The sequence below is a fragment of the Perca flavescens genome, chromosome 9 (genome assembly GCF_004354835.1).
Source record: "Perca flavescens isolate YP-PL-M2 chromosome 9, PFLA_1.0, whole genome shotgun sequence".
Classification (NCBI taxonomy): domain Eukaryota; kingdom Metazoa; phylum Chordata; class Actinopteri; order Perciformes; family Percidae; genus Perca; species Perca flavescens.
The window spans coordinates 19,990,083-20,003,826 of NC_041339.1; the positions used below are offsets into that span (position 1 = coordinate 19,990,083).

Below are 13,744 nucleotides of genomic sequence, written 5' to 3' on the forward strand. Positions count from 1 at the left end.
CAGTTTTATCGGCAAATCTACAAGCAAGTTTAGATGGTGAGATAAGCTGGATGATGACTTCTCACTTTTGAGTATAAGCACTGTGCTTTTGACTTGATAAATAATCAATGGTGTTTCCTTAAACTCTTAACATGCTGGATGAAGTTCAAGGGGTTACCACGCCTATAGGGCTGCTTCATAATGTCATTCAAAACATTGTTTGAATAATTATAACCTGGATATGACCAAATGCCTGAGCTAGAGATGGTTATTTGACACTTGTTAATGAGCCAACATGTCATTATCTGCCACTCCAAAGACTAGTTTTCCTATGTGACAATTGTCTCTATATTAGTCCTGTTTGATTTTAAAAGGTCAAAACTGAGACCACATCCATTTCAAGGATGAGAGCAGGATATTTACTCTTACTTACAGGTCTGTCTGTGTGGGTCAATCAACGTCACTTGTTCAACACAACACAAGCTAAGAACAAATGTTAATATGATGTGTGCTGTCTCAAACAAAACACCGTTTGTGGAAACTGGGAACCAGCGCTGCACTAAAGAGTTTTCATATAAACAGATGTGCTGCTCCAAACATCTAACTGTCCAATTTAAAGAAGAACTACCCATTGTGAATTCTCACAATACATACAGTGAGGAAAATAAGTATTTGAACACCCTGCTATTTTGCAAGTTCTCCCACTTGGAAATCATGGAGGGGTCTGAAATTGTCATTGTAGGTGCATGTCCACTGTGAGAGACATAATCAAAAAAAAAAATCCAGAAATCACAATATATGATTTTTTTAACTATTTATTTGTATGATACAGCTGCAAATAAGTATTTGAACACCTGTCTATCAGCTAGAATTCTGACCCTCAAAGACCTGTTAGTCTGCCTTTAAAATGTCCACCTTCACTCCATTTATTATCCTAAATTAGATGTACCTGTTTGAAGTCGTTAGCTGCATAAAGACACCTGTCCACCCCATACAATCAGTAAGAATCCAACTACTAACATGGCCAAGACCAAAGAGCTGTCCAAAGACACTAGAGACAAAATTGTACACCTCCACAAGGCTGGAAAGGGCTACGGGGAAATTGCCAAGGCACTTGGTGGAAAAAAGGTCCACTGTTGGAGCAATCATTAGAAAATGGAAGAAGCTAAACATGACTGTCAATCTCCCTCGGACTGGGGCTCCATGCAAGATCTCACCTCGTGGGGTCTCAATGATCCTAAGAAAGGTGAGAAATCCGCCCCGAACTACACGGGAGGACCTGAAAAGAGCTGGGATCACCGTTTCCAAGGTTACTGTTGGTAATACACTAAGACGTCATGGTTTGAAATCATGCATGGCACGGAAGGTTCCCCTGCTTAAACCAGCACATGTCAAGGCCCGTCTTAAGTTTGCCAATGACCATTTGGATGATCCAGAGGAGTCATGGGAGAAAGTCATGTGGTCAGATGACACCAAAATAGAACTTTTTAGTCATAATTCCATTAACCGTGTTTGGAGGAAGAAGAATGATGAGTACCATCCCAAGAACACCATCCCTACTGTGAAGCATGGGGGTGGTAGCATCATGCTTTGGGGGTGTTTTTCTACACATGGGACAGGGCGACTGCACTGTATTAAGGAAAGGATTACCGGGGCCATGTATTGCGAGATTTTGGGGAACAACCTCCTTCCCTCAGTTAGAGCATTGAAGATGGGTCGAGGCTGGGTCTTCCAACATGACAATGAGCCGAAGCACACAGCCAGGATAACCAAGGAGTGGATCTGTAAGAAGCATATCAAGGTTCTGGCGTGGCCTAGCCAGTCTCCAGACCTAAACCCAATAGAGAATCTTTGGAGGGAGCTCAAACTCCGTGTTTCTCAGCGACAGCCCAGAAACCTGACTGATCTAGAGAAGATCTGTGTGGAGGAGTGGGCCAAAATCCCTCCTGCAGTGTGTGCAAACCTGGTGAAAAACTACAGGAAACATTTGACCTCTGTACTTGCAAACAAAGGCTACTGTACCAAATATTAACATTGATTTTCTCAGGTGTTCAAATACTTATTTGCAGCTGTATCATACAAATAAATAATTTAAAATTCATACATTGTGATTTCTGGATTTTTTTTTTAAGATTGTCTCTCACAGTGGACATGCACCTACGATGACAATTTCAGACCCCTCCATGATTTCTAAGTGGGAGAACTTGCAAAACAGCAGGGTGTTCAAATACTTATTTTCCTCACTGTATGTGCATCAGGGCTGTTCAGTGCGTTGGTAAATTTGCACTGCACTTTTGTGAAAGAAGAAATCTGAGAGGAAACTGAGTTGACACTAAACTGATACAGCATGTTCAAAGCTGGATTACCAATGTATGGGGTAAGTGTAGGGGTAACAACAAATGTTTGCCTTGGGGCCCCATTGCCATGCTCCACGATTAAGGAATAGGGAAATGACTGCTTTCTGTGGTGGAAGAAGTACTCATATCCTGAGGTACCAATACAACCACAAAAAAGTATCCATTACAAGTGAAAGTCCTGCATTCAAAATCTGACTTAAGTAACTACATCAGCAGAAAAGTATTTGCATCAGCAAAACTTACTAAGTAAAAGTAGGCCTCCTCATACAGAAAATCAGCCACTGTAACTGACACATTAGTTAGGGGTGCATGATTCAGAAAATGTCAAGCTTCGATTAGATTTGTAGGCTCAAGATTCAATTAAAAAACAATTCTCGATTTAAAACGATTCACAGTATGTAAATGTAGTTACTTTTTTACCATGTGATTGCAGTAGACATAAAATTTAAAAAAAATTCAGAGGATCAGAAATTGAGAAAATTACAAAATTGCGTCTGAGCTCCAATTATGCAATACTGCAATAGTATTCTCTTCCTCTACTTTGCGGAATATGCAGGTCATTAACTGCATATGGACCAAAAAAAAAAAAAAAAAAAAGATAGACTTTGGGGTCAGAGGTGCTTGCAACTGATTGTTTCTAAATTTCTGAGCCTCTGAATATAAAAATTGGAAAAACAGTTTAAAAATCCAATTTTTTTAATTTGTCAAGGCGGAAAAAAAATGACACTGACCCAAAAAGCCCCAAACAGTTGTGAACCAATGGTTTAATCTTTAACAATGTGTTCGATTTCATAAAACAGACAGCGCGCTTCTGGGTCCCGACTTCACTGCAGTGTTTTGAATTTGATCCGACCGTGAGCTCGCGGGGCCCCATGTGGTCAACCGGAGGAATTCACACGAGAGGCAGGGTGGCACACGCCCTCTACGTCATCGAGCTGAAGACTCACCATAAAATTGAAGACGCTCAACTTTTCTGCCTCCACTTTGTCCTCTTGCTCTGTGCTATCACCTCCTCCGCCCACAGCTGCGGAGACGCAATGCTGCAGGAGAAACATGATCGTTAAAACTCGGCACGGAATATTCTGCAACTAGTCTTCTGACTCACCACGGGCCGCCCTTCACCACAGGTACACTCACTCACTTGGCCGATTGTTATTTTTAGGTAACTCTTTATTCTTCTTTTTGGGATTATAATTTGGTTTCTGTCTGCTTCATTGGGTATACAACACTTTTCCCTTTGTCAGTCCCTTCTGTGGGAATTTCTCATCCCTCCCTCCTCCTCCTTCGCTGTTGCTGGTAGACCAAGTCGGACAGGTAGTAAAGCTAATTGCATGTCTTCTCAAGTCATGAAGAAAACTGTATACTTTAGCATGTGTTACGTGGAATCTTGTTTTGCTGCATGTCTGTAATGTTTACTCAAAGATATGTTTGTACAGGTAGAAAATGCGGAATTAATCTATTCTACGGACGTGCCTATCTCACTTGACTGAGCGTGAATTGTTTTGGCTCTCTAATGTTACCATGGTGACTATCTTGTTTAACTTTATTCAGAGCAACTTCTCCCAGTAAATGGGTTTTGGCATGTGCACTTGCCTTTTGGAGTTAAGTAATTAAATCTCTCTTGACGTTGGGTGAATTGGCACCATGCAGAGTTTAGACTTTTCCTCTCTCTTATTATTCTACTTTTGCTTTAATTTGATATATTTAAAACCACAAAACTGGATTTGAAATGTCTAGAAGGCATTTATAGATATGATTTATCAGACATTCTTAAATTTAGGGCTGCAAATAATGATTTTCATTAACAAATAATCTTCTCAATTATTTGTTTGTTTGGTCTAGAAAAAGTCAGAAAATAGTGAAAAAGTATAATTAATTAATTGAATTTCCCAGAAACCAAGATGATGTATTCAAATGTCTTATTTTGTCCAAACAGTCTAAAACCCACTATCACATAACCGGGCTCGACAGTAACGGTTGCCCGGTTGCCTTTGGCAACCAGATTGCGTCAATTGGCAACCGTTTCGTGGCCTCTGGTTGCCCCCTTTGACAACCACCTGTTCAACTTTATTTTTCAATATATAAAAAATAACCAAAACTTACTAAACTGGAAAATCTTATTTCAAAAGAAGTCTATATTTCATTTGGTTGTCTCCGTAAAATTTGATCACTATACGTTCATGTGCAACACATTTCAGCTGTTGTGCGACCGCTTTCCACACACGTGCGTTTGCAGTGAAAAGATACAGGTAAAGCAATTTTCTGTTCACGTTAAAGGCGCATGTTAAAAACGGGTGCTAATATATCCACTGGACGGAATAGCAACGCGGATTTCGGTGCCTCATTACGGTGCCACCTAAATGTCTGCGCTGCTTTCTGATGCTACAAAACAAATGTTAAAGGCAACAGAAGCATCACTGCATGTCACGCTAGTAAACACTAATAACACATTACACTTGGCAGCAGGTAATGTTAGCCTACCGTTAGCTACAGTAGTAACTGGATTCAACACGGTTAAAATGCTGACAGCTAAACGGTGTAAAAGTGTGACTGTATTTCACTGAAGAAGATTCCAACAGCGGGACGTACAACCGTCTGCTGCTAAAGCTATGAGCTAACAGACACAAACTTTTCTCATCTGTTTTTGTCTTTTAAAGGAACACGCCAACTTATTGGGATTTTTGCTTATTCACAGTAACCCCCAGAGTTAGACAAGTCGATACATACCCTTCTCATCTCTGTGCGTGCTGTAACTCTGTCTGACGGTTCCAGCATTAGCTTAGCCCAGCACAGATCCTGCAGGTAACTGGTTCCAACTAGCCTACTGCTCCGAATTGTGACAAAATAACGCCAACATGTTCCTTTTTACATGTTGTGATTTGTAGAGTCTCAGCGTGTACAAAAAACAACGTAACATGAGACACAGCCATCTTCTAACAGTAAACAAACCGGGAACTGTATTCTCATTCAGGCTTGCTGCGAGCATATCACTCCGCCCAAGTACTATATTCTTCCGCCTAAGAATATAATTCCCGGTTTGTTTACAGTTAGAAGACGGCTGTGTCTCATGTTACGTTGGGTTTTTGTACACGCTGTGACTCTATAAATCACAACATGTAAATAGGAACATGTTGGCGTTATTTTGTCACTTATTCGGAGCAGTAGGATTGCTGAAACCATTCACCTGCATGTTCTGTGCTGGCCTGATGCCGCTCGAGCCGTCAGACAGCATTACAGCACGCACGGAGATGAAAAGGCTATGTATCGAGTTGTCTAACTCTGGGGGTTACGGTGAATAAGCTAAATTCCCAATAAGTCGGCGTGTTCCTTTAACAGCAGTTTACTGGTGAAATTCCCCCCTTTTTTTGTGCTGATCCGAAAATGTATCCGATCCGTGACTCAAACCGTGATCCGATCTGAGTTTTGTGATCCGTTGCACCCCTATTTGAGAGGGATGGGGAACACATTGCAAGCCTCCTTGTTTCATTATTACAATGTGTGGTATAGTTGCATACGAAATGAATTGCTCCAAATATAGGCAGTTTAAAACATGGCAACCGTATTGTCAATTTCGGCAACCAAAAGCTGATGCCTGGTTGCCAAGCCGGAAACTATTTTAAAAAGTTAGCGTTGAGCCCTGCGTAAGACCAAGGAAAGCAGCATACCCTCACATTGAGAAGCAGGAAATAGGAACGTTTGGCATTTCTGCTTGATAATTAACGATTATTCAATACAATTTTGCTATGCTTTAGTTGACTAATAAGTGATAAATGGTTCCACTTCCTTTTGTTTTCTCACTCTCTTTCCACAGACTGCCCTCTAAAATGGCCCAACAGAACTACAGCTGTCATTATAATGAGTCCATGGGCTTCTTCTACAAGAACAGCAGCGCTGAGGATGGATGGAACAGACCCAAGCTCATCCTGGTGCAGGTGGTGGGCTCTATCTTCTGCTGTTTCATCCTGGTCTCCAACGCCATGGTCATAGCTGCTGTCATCACCAATAAGAGGTTTCACTACCCTTTCTACTATCTTCTAGCCAACCTTGCCGCCTCAGACTTCCTGGCAGGCATAGCGTACGTGTACCTCATGTTTAACACAGGTGATGTGTCGCGGAAACTTACAGTTAAAGGCTACTTCATCCGTCAAGGTCTTCTGGATATCAGTCTCTCAGCTTCTCTTGCTAACCTGCTGGTAATAGCGCTAGAACGCTACATCTCCGTCATGAACTGGAAAGTCCACAGTAACCTGACGAAGAGGAGGGTGACCCTGCTGATCGTGCTGGTGTGGGCCATCTCCATCTTCTTGGGGGCTGTGCCGAGTCTCGGCTGGAACTGCATCTGCAACCTGAGCGACTGCTCCCAGCTGGCTCCCATCTTCAGCAGGAGCTACCTGATCTTCTGGTCTGCGTCTAACCTGGTGGTGTTCCTGGTGATGGTGGTCATCTATACGAGGATCTACACCTACGTCAAGAGGAAGACGGCGGTGCTGACGCCACACACCAGCGGCTCCATCAACCGCAAGAGGACGCCCATTAAGCTCATCAAGACGGTCATGGTTGTGCTCGGTAGGTGCTCATCGTAAAATTGCTGTCTGTGCAGGATCATTGATACAGTGAGTCGTAACATTTTCTGCATTAGTCAGGTGTAAGTATCCGTTGTGTGTGCGTCTTTCGTCAGGGTCACAAAGTCCGGGCAATTCACTGAGTCACTGCTGAACGTGCTGGATTGTAATCTGTTTTCCTGATAGGAAGGAAAACCTTGAGCGTAACACAAACACTTGTGCTTTCAGTAAACGTTTTGGGTGCTTGTCAGTGATTTGAGGGAGCCTTTAATAAGGGCAAAAGACTCCTTTAAAGTCAAATTTTTCTGAGTTTGTTTTTGGCCCAGTGGCTTAAACCTATTACCCATTCTTGTGTTTAATTATTTGCTAAATTGATTAATCATTCATACTATAAAATGTGAAAATATATTCAAATAGGTCCCTTAGAACTTTTTCAGAGCCCAAAGGGACATCTTTTAAAGTGCTTGTTCTGTCCAACTAACCTAACAGTCAAAGACCCAAAGATATTCCGTTTACACACAGTAACAGGAAAAACATGCAAATCCTCACTTTTGAGAAGCTGACACCAGGGATTTTTGTGCTATAAATTCCTTAAAGGTATAAAATGTTACTTTTGTCGGTTGGTTTTTTGTAAACACAGCATTCAAAGTTGGTACTGGTTCAACGAGAGACAGTTAAAGACTGAGATAAATTGTATCTTTGTATAGACGCTAAATGCGTCAGTATTGGACACCAAGGAGCTAGCAAAGCGAGGGTATTAGGAATTAGAGCGGGCTGCACACCCAAGCTGCACGCTGTTATGAGCTGGGGTTTACAAATCCGCAATGGGCCCAAAGGCTCTTGGTTGACGCCCAAAAACGTCCCCACACACAGCAAAATAAGAAGAAAAGAGAAAATCCAGGTAGAGGGCAGGGTCTCTGCAGATACAGACACAATCACACGCACCAGTGGGTCATAAGAGGGATTCTTATTGTATTAATCTTGCATAATATACCTTTTGTAAATAATTTAATTATGAATTTATAGGCAATTTATTTTCAGTCAATTAATCAATTGACTTATTGCTGGAGTAAGAAAGCGTAAAAAACTCCTTCCCTTTTTATGCATTTTTTATCCTAGATGACACAGATATCCTGGTCTGGCTCTCTTTGCTTAGGTGTCGCAACCAATCAATACCTTACACTCAAATCGTTCCCCTTCCAGCACTTTCCTTTTAAGAATGGAGCAAAACTGCCCCAATAAATTCAACCAAAACAAAAATGCACAATCTCATGCACAAGTATAACACACAATGTACATATTAAGTCACCATACCTACCAACTCTGAGACTGATGTATTTCATAAAGCGCTGTGGGTTAGATAAGTTCATCTCTGTGTTAAATTGCTCAGTTTTTTTTTTTTCATACACTCATACGCTTTATACAGTCACCCAGATAAAAAGCATGCATGAGATACTTGTAGTGACTTAGCACGGTCGCCCTGCAGGATAAAAGTCTGTCATTGTTCTTTGTCTTTGGGCACTCGGCTTGTTGCCTGGCCAGATGGCTTGATACAGTTTGTAGCGTAGGAGCGGTCTGCCTTTGTACGCTTTATTCCAGACTGCTGTGTAATTATGTCTCTCAGCAAGGACACTGCTCCTGAGCCTGTGTGGCATACCACACCACACCACACCACACCACACTGGCCTTCATTGAACGTCCCCTCCTCCCCACCCATCCAATAAAAAAAGGAAGAACCTATACTTGAGGACTTTGTCAATTGCTTTCAGATGCTTTGCAGAGTTCCCTTGAGCTTTTGAAACTGTTAGGACCAAGTGTCATTGTTAAATTCCCTGTTGAGATTGTGTTGTGATTTTTGGGGGAAATGTAAAAAAAGCACTTTTTTGTAATATGCGCCGCAAATAACACGCCAGCGATATCTGAGAGTAAAAGGAAGGAAATCTTAAGACTTCTGAGGCATGCAGTCAGGTCCAGGTCAATGGGATATATTATTTAGGGGGGAAAAAAACGTTTACTTTTGTTTCAGATGAAAAGCAGTCTGTTCAGGTAGAACTGGTAACCGGACAAACCAGTTTGGAGACGTTTAACCCACACGTGCTTTGTAAGATGAATGAGTCCTTAAGCGTTGATGCGGATACAGTCGGACATTGTCAGACACCTAAGAGGTAGAGAACAAAAACATACGTGTAAATTTGCACGTATAATTTAGTTACTTTGAAATGACCTCTATGGTATTCGCTTGGTTTACACTTGTATTTGTAGTTTAATAGCCTAGAGAAAGTTATTTGTATTATATCTGAGAGTGCTGGGGCCTGTTTGTTAAAAGAAGCATCAAATTACACCATGCAGATTAAAAATTACTTTTTATTCTTTAAGTGCAACCACAATCTTCAAATGAATACCAACGGAGAAAAGGAACATGCTTGAAATGTGTGTTCTTAAAACCCTCTTTTTCTCTGTTGTAGATTAAAGGGGGAAAAAAGTCAATTTTTAAACTTCAATACATGAAAAACTGCCAATGAAAGACCATTAAATGGGGTCTCACGCAATTCCAGTTCAGTTCACTTTATTTTGAACATGTGGGCTATCAAAGTCAAAGAAAAAGAGGAAGAAGAATGAGTTTTTGACTAGAAATTCACTGTAAAAATGTGGCAAACATTTTGACTTTCATGCTTAAGAGCAGTAAAAACCATAAAAACACCTCTACCAGACCCTTTCTGTCTCTGTACACATGTATCCATGCTTGTGTATGTGAGACAAACAAAGAGAGAGAACTTGTTTTTGTTGTGCAGATGTATTGAGGCGGTAGAGATGGAGGTAGTGCCTGACAAGTTGCTGCTTGTGGCTTGTCCTTTCAGTTCCAGAAATCTCTCAGTAACTCTGTTTGTGTCCAAACATGTTTGAAATCAAGTGCTGCTTCAATATTTGAGTACAGATGTGTCAAAAATGACAATAATCATTTGCAGCCCTAATTAATAGACCTTGCCGTTAAGTAAGCCATACCGGTATTTCCACCACCCTGGCTCTTACTGTAGATAAGTGTTTTTTTTTTTTACTGTTTATACCTGCCAGTTCAATTTTCACTAGCAACATAGGAGTGCAGTGTGCAAAAGTTAATTGAAATTTGGAACCACATAAGAATGTCCTGTAAAGGTATTTTTTAGTTGTTACTCAGGATAGTTAATAAAGTACTTGTCTATGCTTTACAGATCCGAACCAATATGGTATTGCGACCTCTTCCTGCTGCTCTCACTCTCCCCTCTGTTGCTCAGGCAATGCATGCACAGAGCAGCCAATAGGAATGCTCTCGCTATCTAAAATGACCTGTGATTGGCCAAAGTCCCCCATCACGGACAAGTCTGAAAACACAGCTAAGAGGAGATGCAGAATTACAATATGCTGAAAGATTCTTATGGAACAACTTTTGAATTGCAGGAAAAGTTTGACATAAGCAGACAGTATTTGCATTCTTGCCAAGAGTTAAAGGTAACAAAGTTCACCTACCAGCACCGCTAAAGATTATGTGTGATCTGTGCAAAATATAAAAACTTGTGGTTTTATGGGGTGGTTATGTGCCGGACTATTTCTTGGCCAGGCACAGCCGATTCCGTAAGTCTTTGCTGCTTGCCTGGCATCTTCTTTGTGAAGACAAGACCCCAGAATGTTACTGTGCCCAGCCAAGAAACAGTTCTTTAAAACTATTATAAGTACCCTATTTGTAAATTGGAACTTGACCTTTTGAGCGAGGTGTCATTTTTTTACATGCTGACACCTGCACACACAAAAGAGGATACATGTGAGAAATAAGCATAACAAAAACCTAACTGATTTGCGGTATTTTTTCCTGAAGGGGCCTTTGTGATCTGCTGGACTCCCGGCCTGGTGGTTCTGCTGCTGGACGGCCTCAACTGCACAAGTTGTGATGTCATGAAATTAAAAACGTGGCTGCTGCTCCTGGCTGTACTCAACTCCGTTATGAACCCTTGCATCTACTCCTACAAGGATGAGGAAATGTGGACAACCTTCAAGAACCTCATGCGCTGCATTGGTAACGGCACGCGACGGCAGCGGTCGACCAGGGCCAACGCCAGGCCGCTTAGCTCTGGTCAGGATACGGGAAACAGTCAGCCTCCCTCAGAGGAGACAAAAAATGAGGATCAGGTTATTCTTTAAACGGAACTTTTTAAGAATTAACCAGAACTTCTGTCCAGCCCTGTCAGGACATATCTTATGAAGTTAGATTTGACTTGAAAGAGAAACCCCATCAGTTGGTCTCAGGGGGTCGTTGCAGTCGTAAAAGTACTTTCTTAAAGAGACACTGCAGGCCAGCTGTAGAGCAGTGAAATGGAGATAAGAAGAGACTTTGACGCGCTACTAATTCCACAAATGGATGCAAAGATGTACTTTTTTAGTTTTTGTCAGGATTTTACAGTTTTTAGATCCAGTACTCCCATTCATGTGTATTGGGAGATTTGGGTTGCTGTTTCATTTTACTCTTTTTGTCTTCGTCATCATATCCCGGCTGGTTATTTCAACTTGGACAATTCTACTCTGCAATGGCTGAAGAAAGAATCCAGTACGAAGTACACAGTGGTACATTTCTACTTTTACTCCCCAAAAGGGTAAAAATCATCATACAAAAGGTGATTTTGCTGTGTAGCTGATAAGGGAAGCAACGCTGTAATGGAGGATCTAGTTAAGACGTGCAACTTGTTTGAAGTCGGTATGCCTACTATAAAACTGTAGGTTTGCTTGGGTAGGGCACAGTTTTAAAAATGATTTCCTGTTTTGAACAGCCAATGCAAGATACTGTAAACTGCTGTACTAAATATATCTACTAGTAAATCCTGTCCATGCTTAAAAAAAAAAAAAAGAGGTGAAGTAATTTCAAATGTATGACAGCTAGTATCCTCAGCATTACCTGCTTGTTTTGACCCTCATTTGTAATTTTAAGTCTACGAAATCACACCCTGCTTTCTTTTGTAAAGCAGGTTTCCCTCTGGGGAATAGATAACAGTCACTTCTTTCTTGTCCCATCTCTCATCTTTTATCAGTTCTCATGCAGCACCTCATGGAGGCAAACTTGTTCCCCCTGGAGCATTTGTACGCGTCCACTTCAACTCACTGAATGGCTGCTGTTGCTCTGAAGAAACCGCTCATAAATGACGGTTGTAAAAGGATGTTGCGACACACTGGATTTCTGCTTGAGTTTCAACAAAACCCTGTGTACTGACTGAACAGACTACCCACACACAAGCCCCCCTCTCCCCAGACTCCTCTGACGCCTCCATTGCTAAATCATTGACAGGGTTCAAATGACGTTTCTTTAACCTGCTGTACAGTATTTATGCCACTCCTGCTGTAAAAGACATGACATCATTAAAGCTATTTCATTTTTATTGTGGGAGTGTAGGAATGTCACACATTGAGAGTAGTGAGTACGGAGGTTTACAGCTACAATGGTGGTGTTTCTTTATCGAACCAAGATTATTCATGGTCATACCTGTGTAGTGACTTTTCAACTGCAAGACATTTAAAACAAAAATAAAAAAAAACTAATTTTGTTAATTAACAACTTTTTGGAGTTTCATGTTGTATTTGTCAAACATCAAACATAATGCACAATATGGGATGATATGATACAGAAACAGCAGGCAGCACACAGGTTGATTTCACTACAGGGCTTGCAACTATATTACAGTAAAGAAAGTATGAATTTCACTACGTACAGTAGTTCGGAACCTCTAACATGAACATCAATTAAAGTAGGATACCATAAATGGGTCACGTACTATTTTTATTAATATAAATATATAGGCTACAGAATGTGATTTAATCTTACAGTCTTAAACATATTCTGGCATTCACTACTACTGCTGCTACCACTTTGTCCAGACTAAAATATCTGAACAACTACTGGATGGATTGAAATTTTGTGAAGGCATTCATGGTCCACAGACTAATCCTAATATGATGAACCTTAAACACTTCAATGTGATCAACTGAGTTTTTCACCAGGAGGTTTTGAATGAAATGATAACAATTGGATGTACTACCAAAAAAAAAAAAAAAAAAAAAATGGTGCCATTTATGTTCCCCTAAATTACTTTGGGGATCCCCTCACTTTTCCTCCACCACCATCATCAGTACAATACAATACTTACTGTAGGTCTATGACCAAATACCTGCAAAACGGACATTCCCATCAGCATCAGCTATACTTTGTGTTTAGTGCTAATTTGCAAATGTAGCATGCTAACATGCTGAACTAAGTTGTTGAACATGGTAAACATGCTACCTGATAAACCTCAGCATGCTAGCATTGTCATTGTGAGCATGTTGGCATGCTGGAGGACTGCAGACTTTAAACGTTGCACACACCAACCACTTGGCACCTACGTTAAACAAACGATGAGATTACTTGTAAATCCTGTTTGACTGAGACAGACTGTTTTCTGATTGAATTAAAATGACTGTCACTAACTAAACTGTCTTGACAACACTGTAGTGCAGTTAGCGTAACAAACAAAAAAAACACTGAAAAGATTATCTGACACTCCTATTACATGACGTGTACTGCCTTCAATAGTTGATGAAGTACCATTGCTAGAGATTTGTGGTGCTCAAGAGCTGCCACTTTAAGATGATTTACTCTGTTCAGGCCAATTAGTGGATGACCTTTAGTTCCCATTCAGTCAGTTACATTATTGGTTAAAGAGCTGGAGAAAAGCAGAATTGTGCCCTAAGTGGGAGGAACAAGAGCCTCCTCTGAATTAGATTGCAAAGAGCTTGCAACAGTAAAAAAATAACCACATATACAAGTATTTTATTTTAATTTAGTACAGG

At 40.8% G+C, this 13,744-nt stretch overlaps 1 protein-coding gene across 1 annotated transcript; it reads left to right on the top strand.

The window, feature by feature from the left end:
• The first annotated feature begins 3,239 nt into the window (after nucleotides 1-3,239).
• lpar3 (lysophosphatidic acid receptor 3) lies at nucleotides 3,240-12,476 on the top strand. The gene is made up of 3 exons (XM_028588504.1): nucleotides 3,240-3,463; nucleotides 6,148-6,902; nucleotides 10,749-12,476. Exons 2-3 carry the CDS (start codon nucleotides 6,161-6,163, stop codon nucleotides 11,069-11,071), a joined length of 1,065 nt encoding a protein of 354 aa, XP_028444305.1. The 5' UTR covers nucleotides 3,240-3,463; nucleotides 6,148-6,160; the 3' UTR covers nucleotides 11,072-12,476.
• The last annotated feature ends 1,268 nt before the right edge of the window (nucleotides 12,477-13,744 follow it).

What these genes read in the sequence shown, in the direction of transcription:
- lpar3 (XM_028588504.1), top strand. Translation starts at nt 6,161, where the DNA reads ATGGCCCAACAGAACTACAGCTGTCATTATAATGAGTCCATGGGCTTC. An exon ending in GACGGTCATGGTTGTGCTCG is followed by an intron (nt 6,903 to 10,748) that starts GTAGGTGCTCAT and finishes TTTTTCCTGAAG; the next exon opens with GGGCCTTTGTGATCTGCTGG.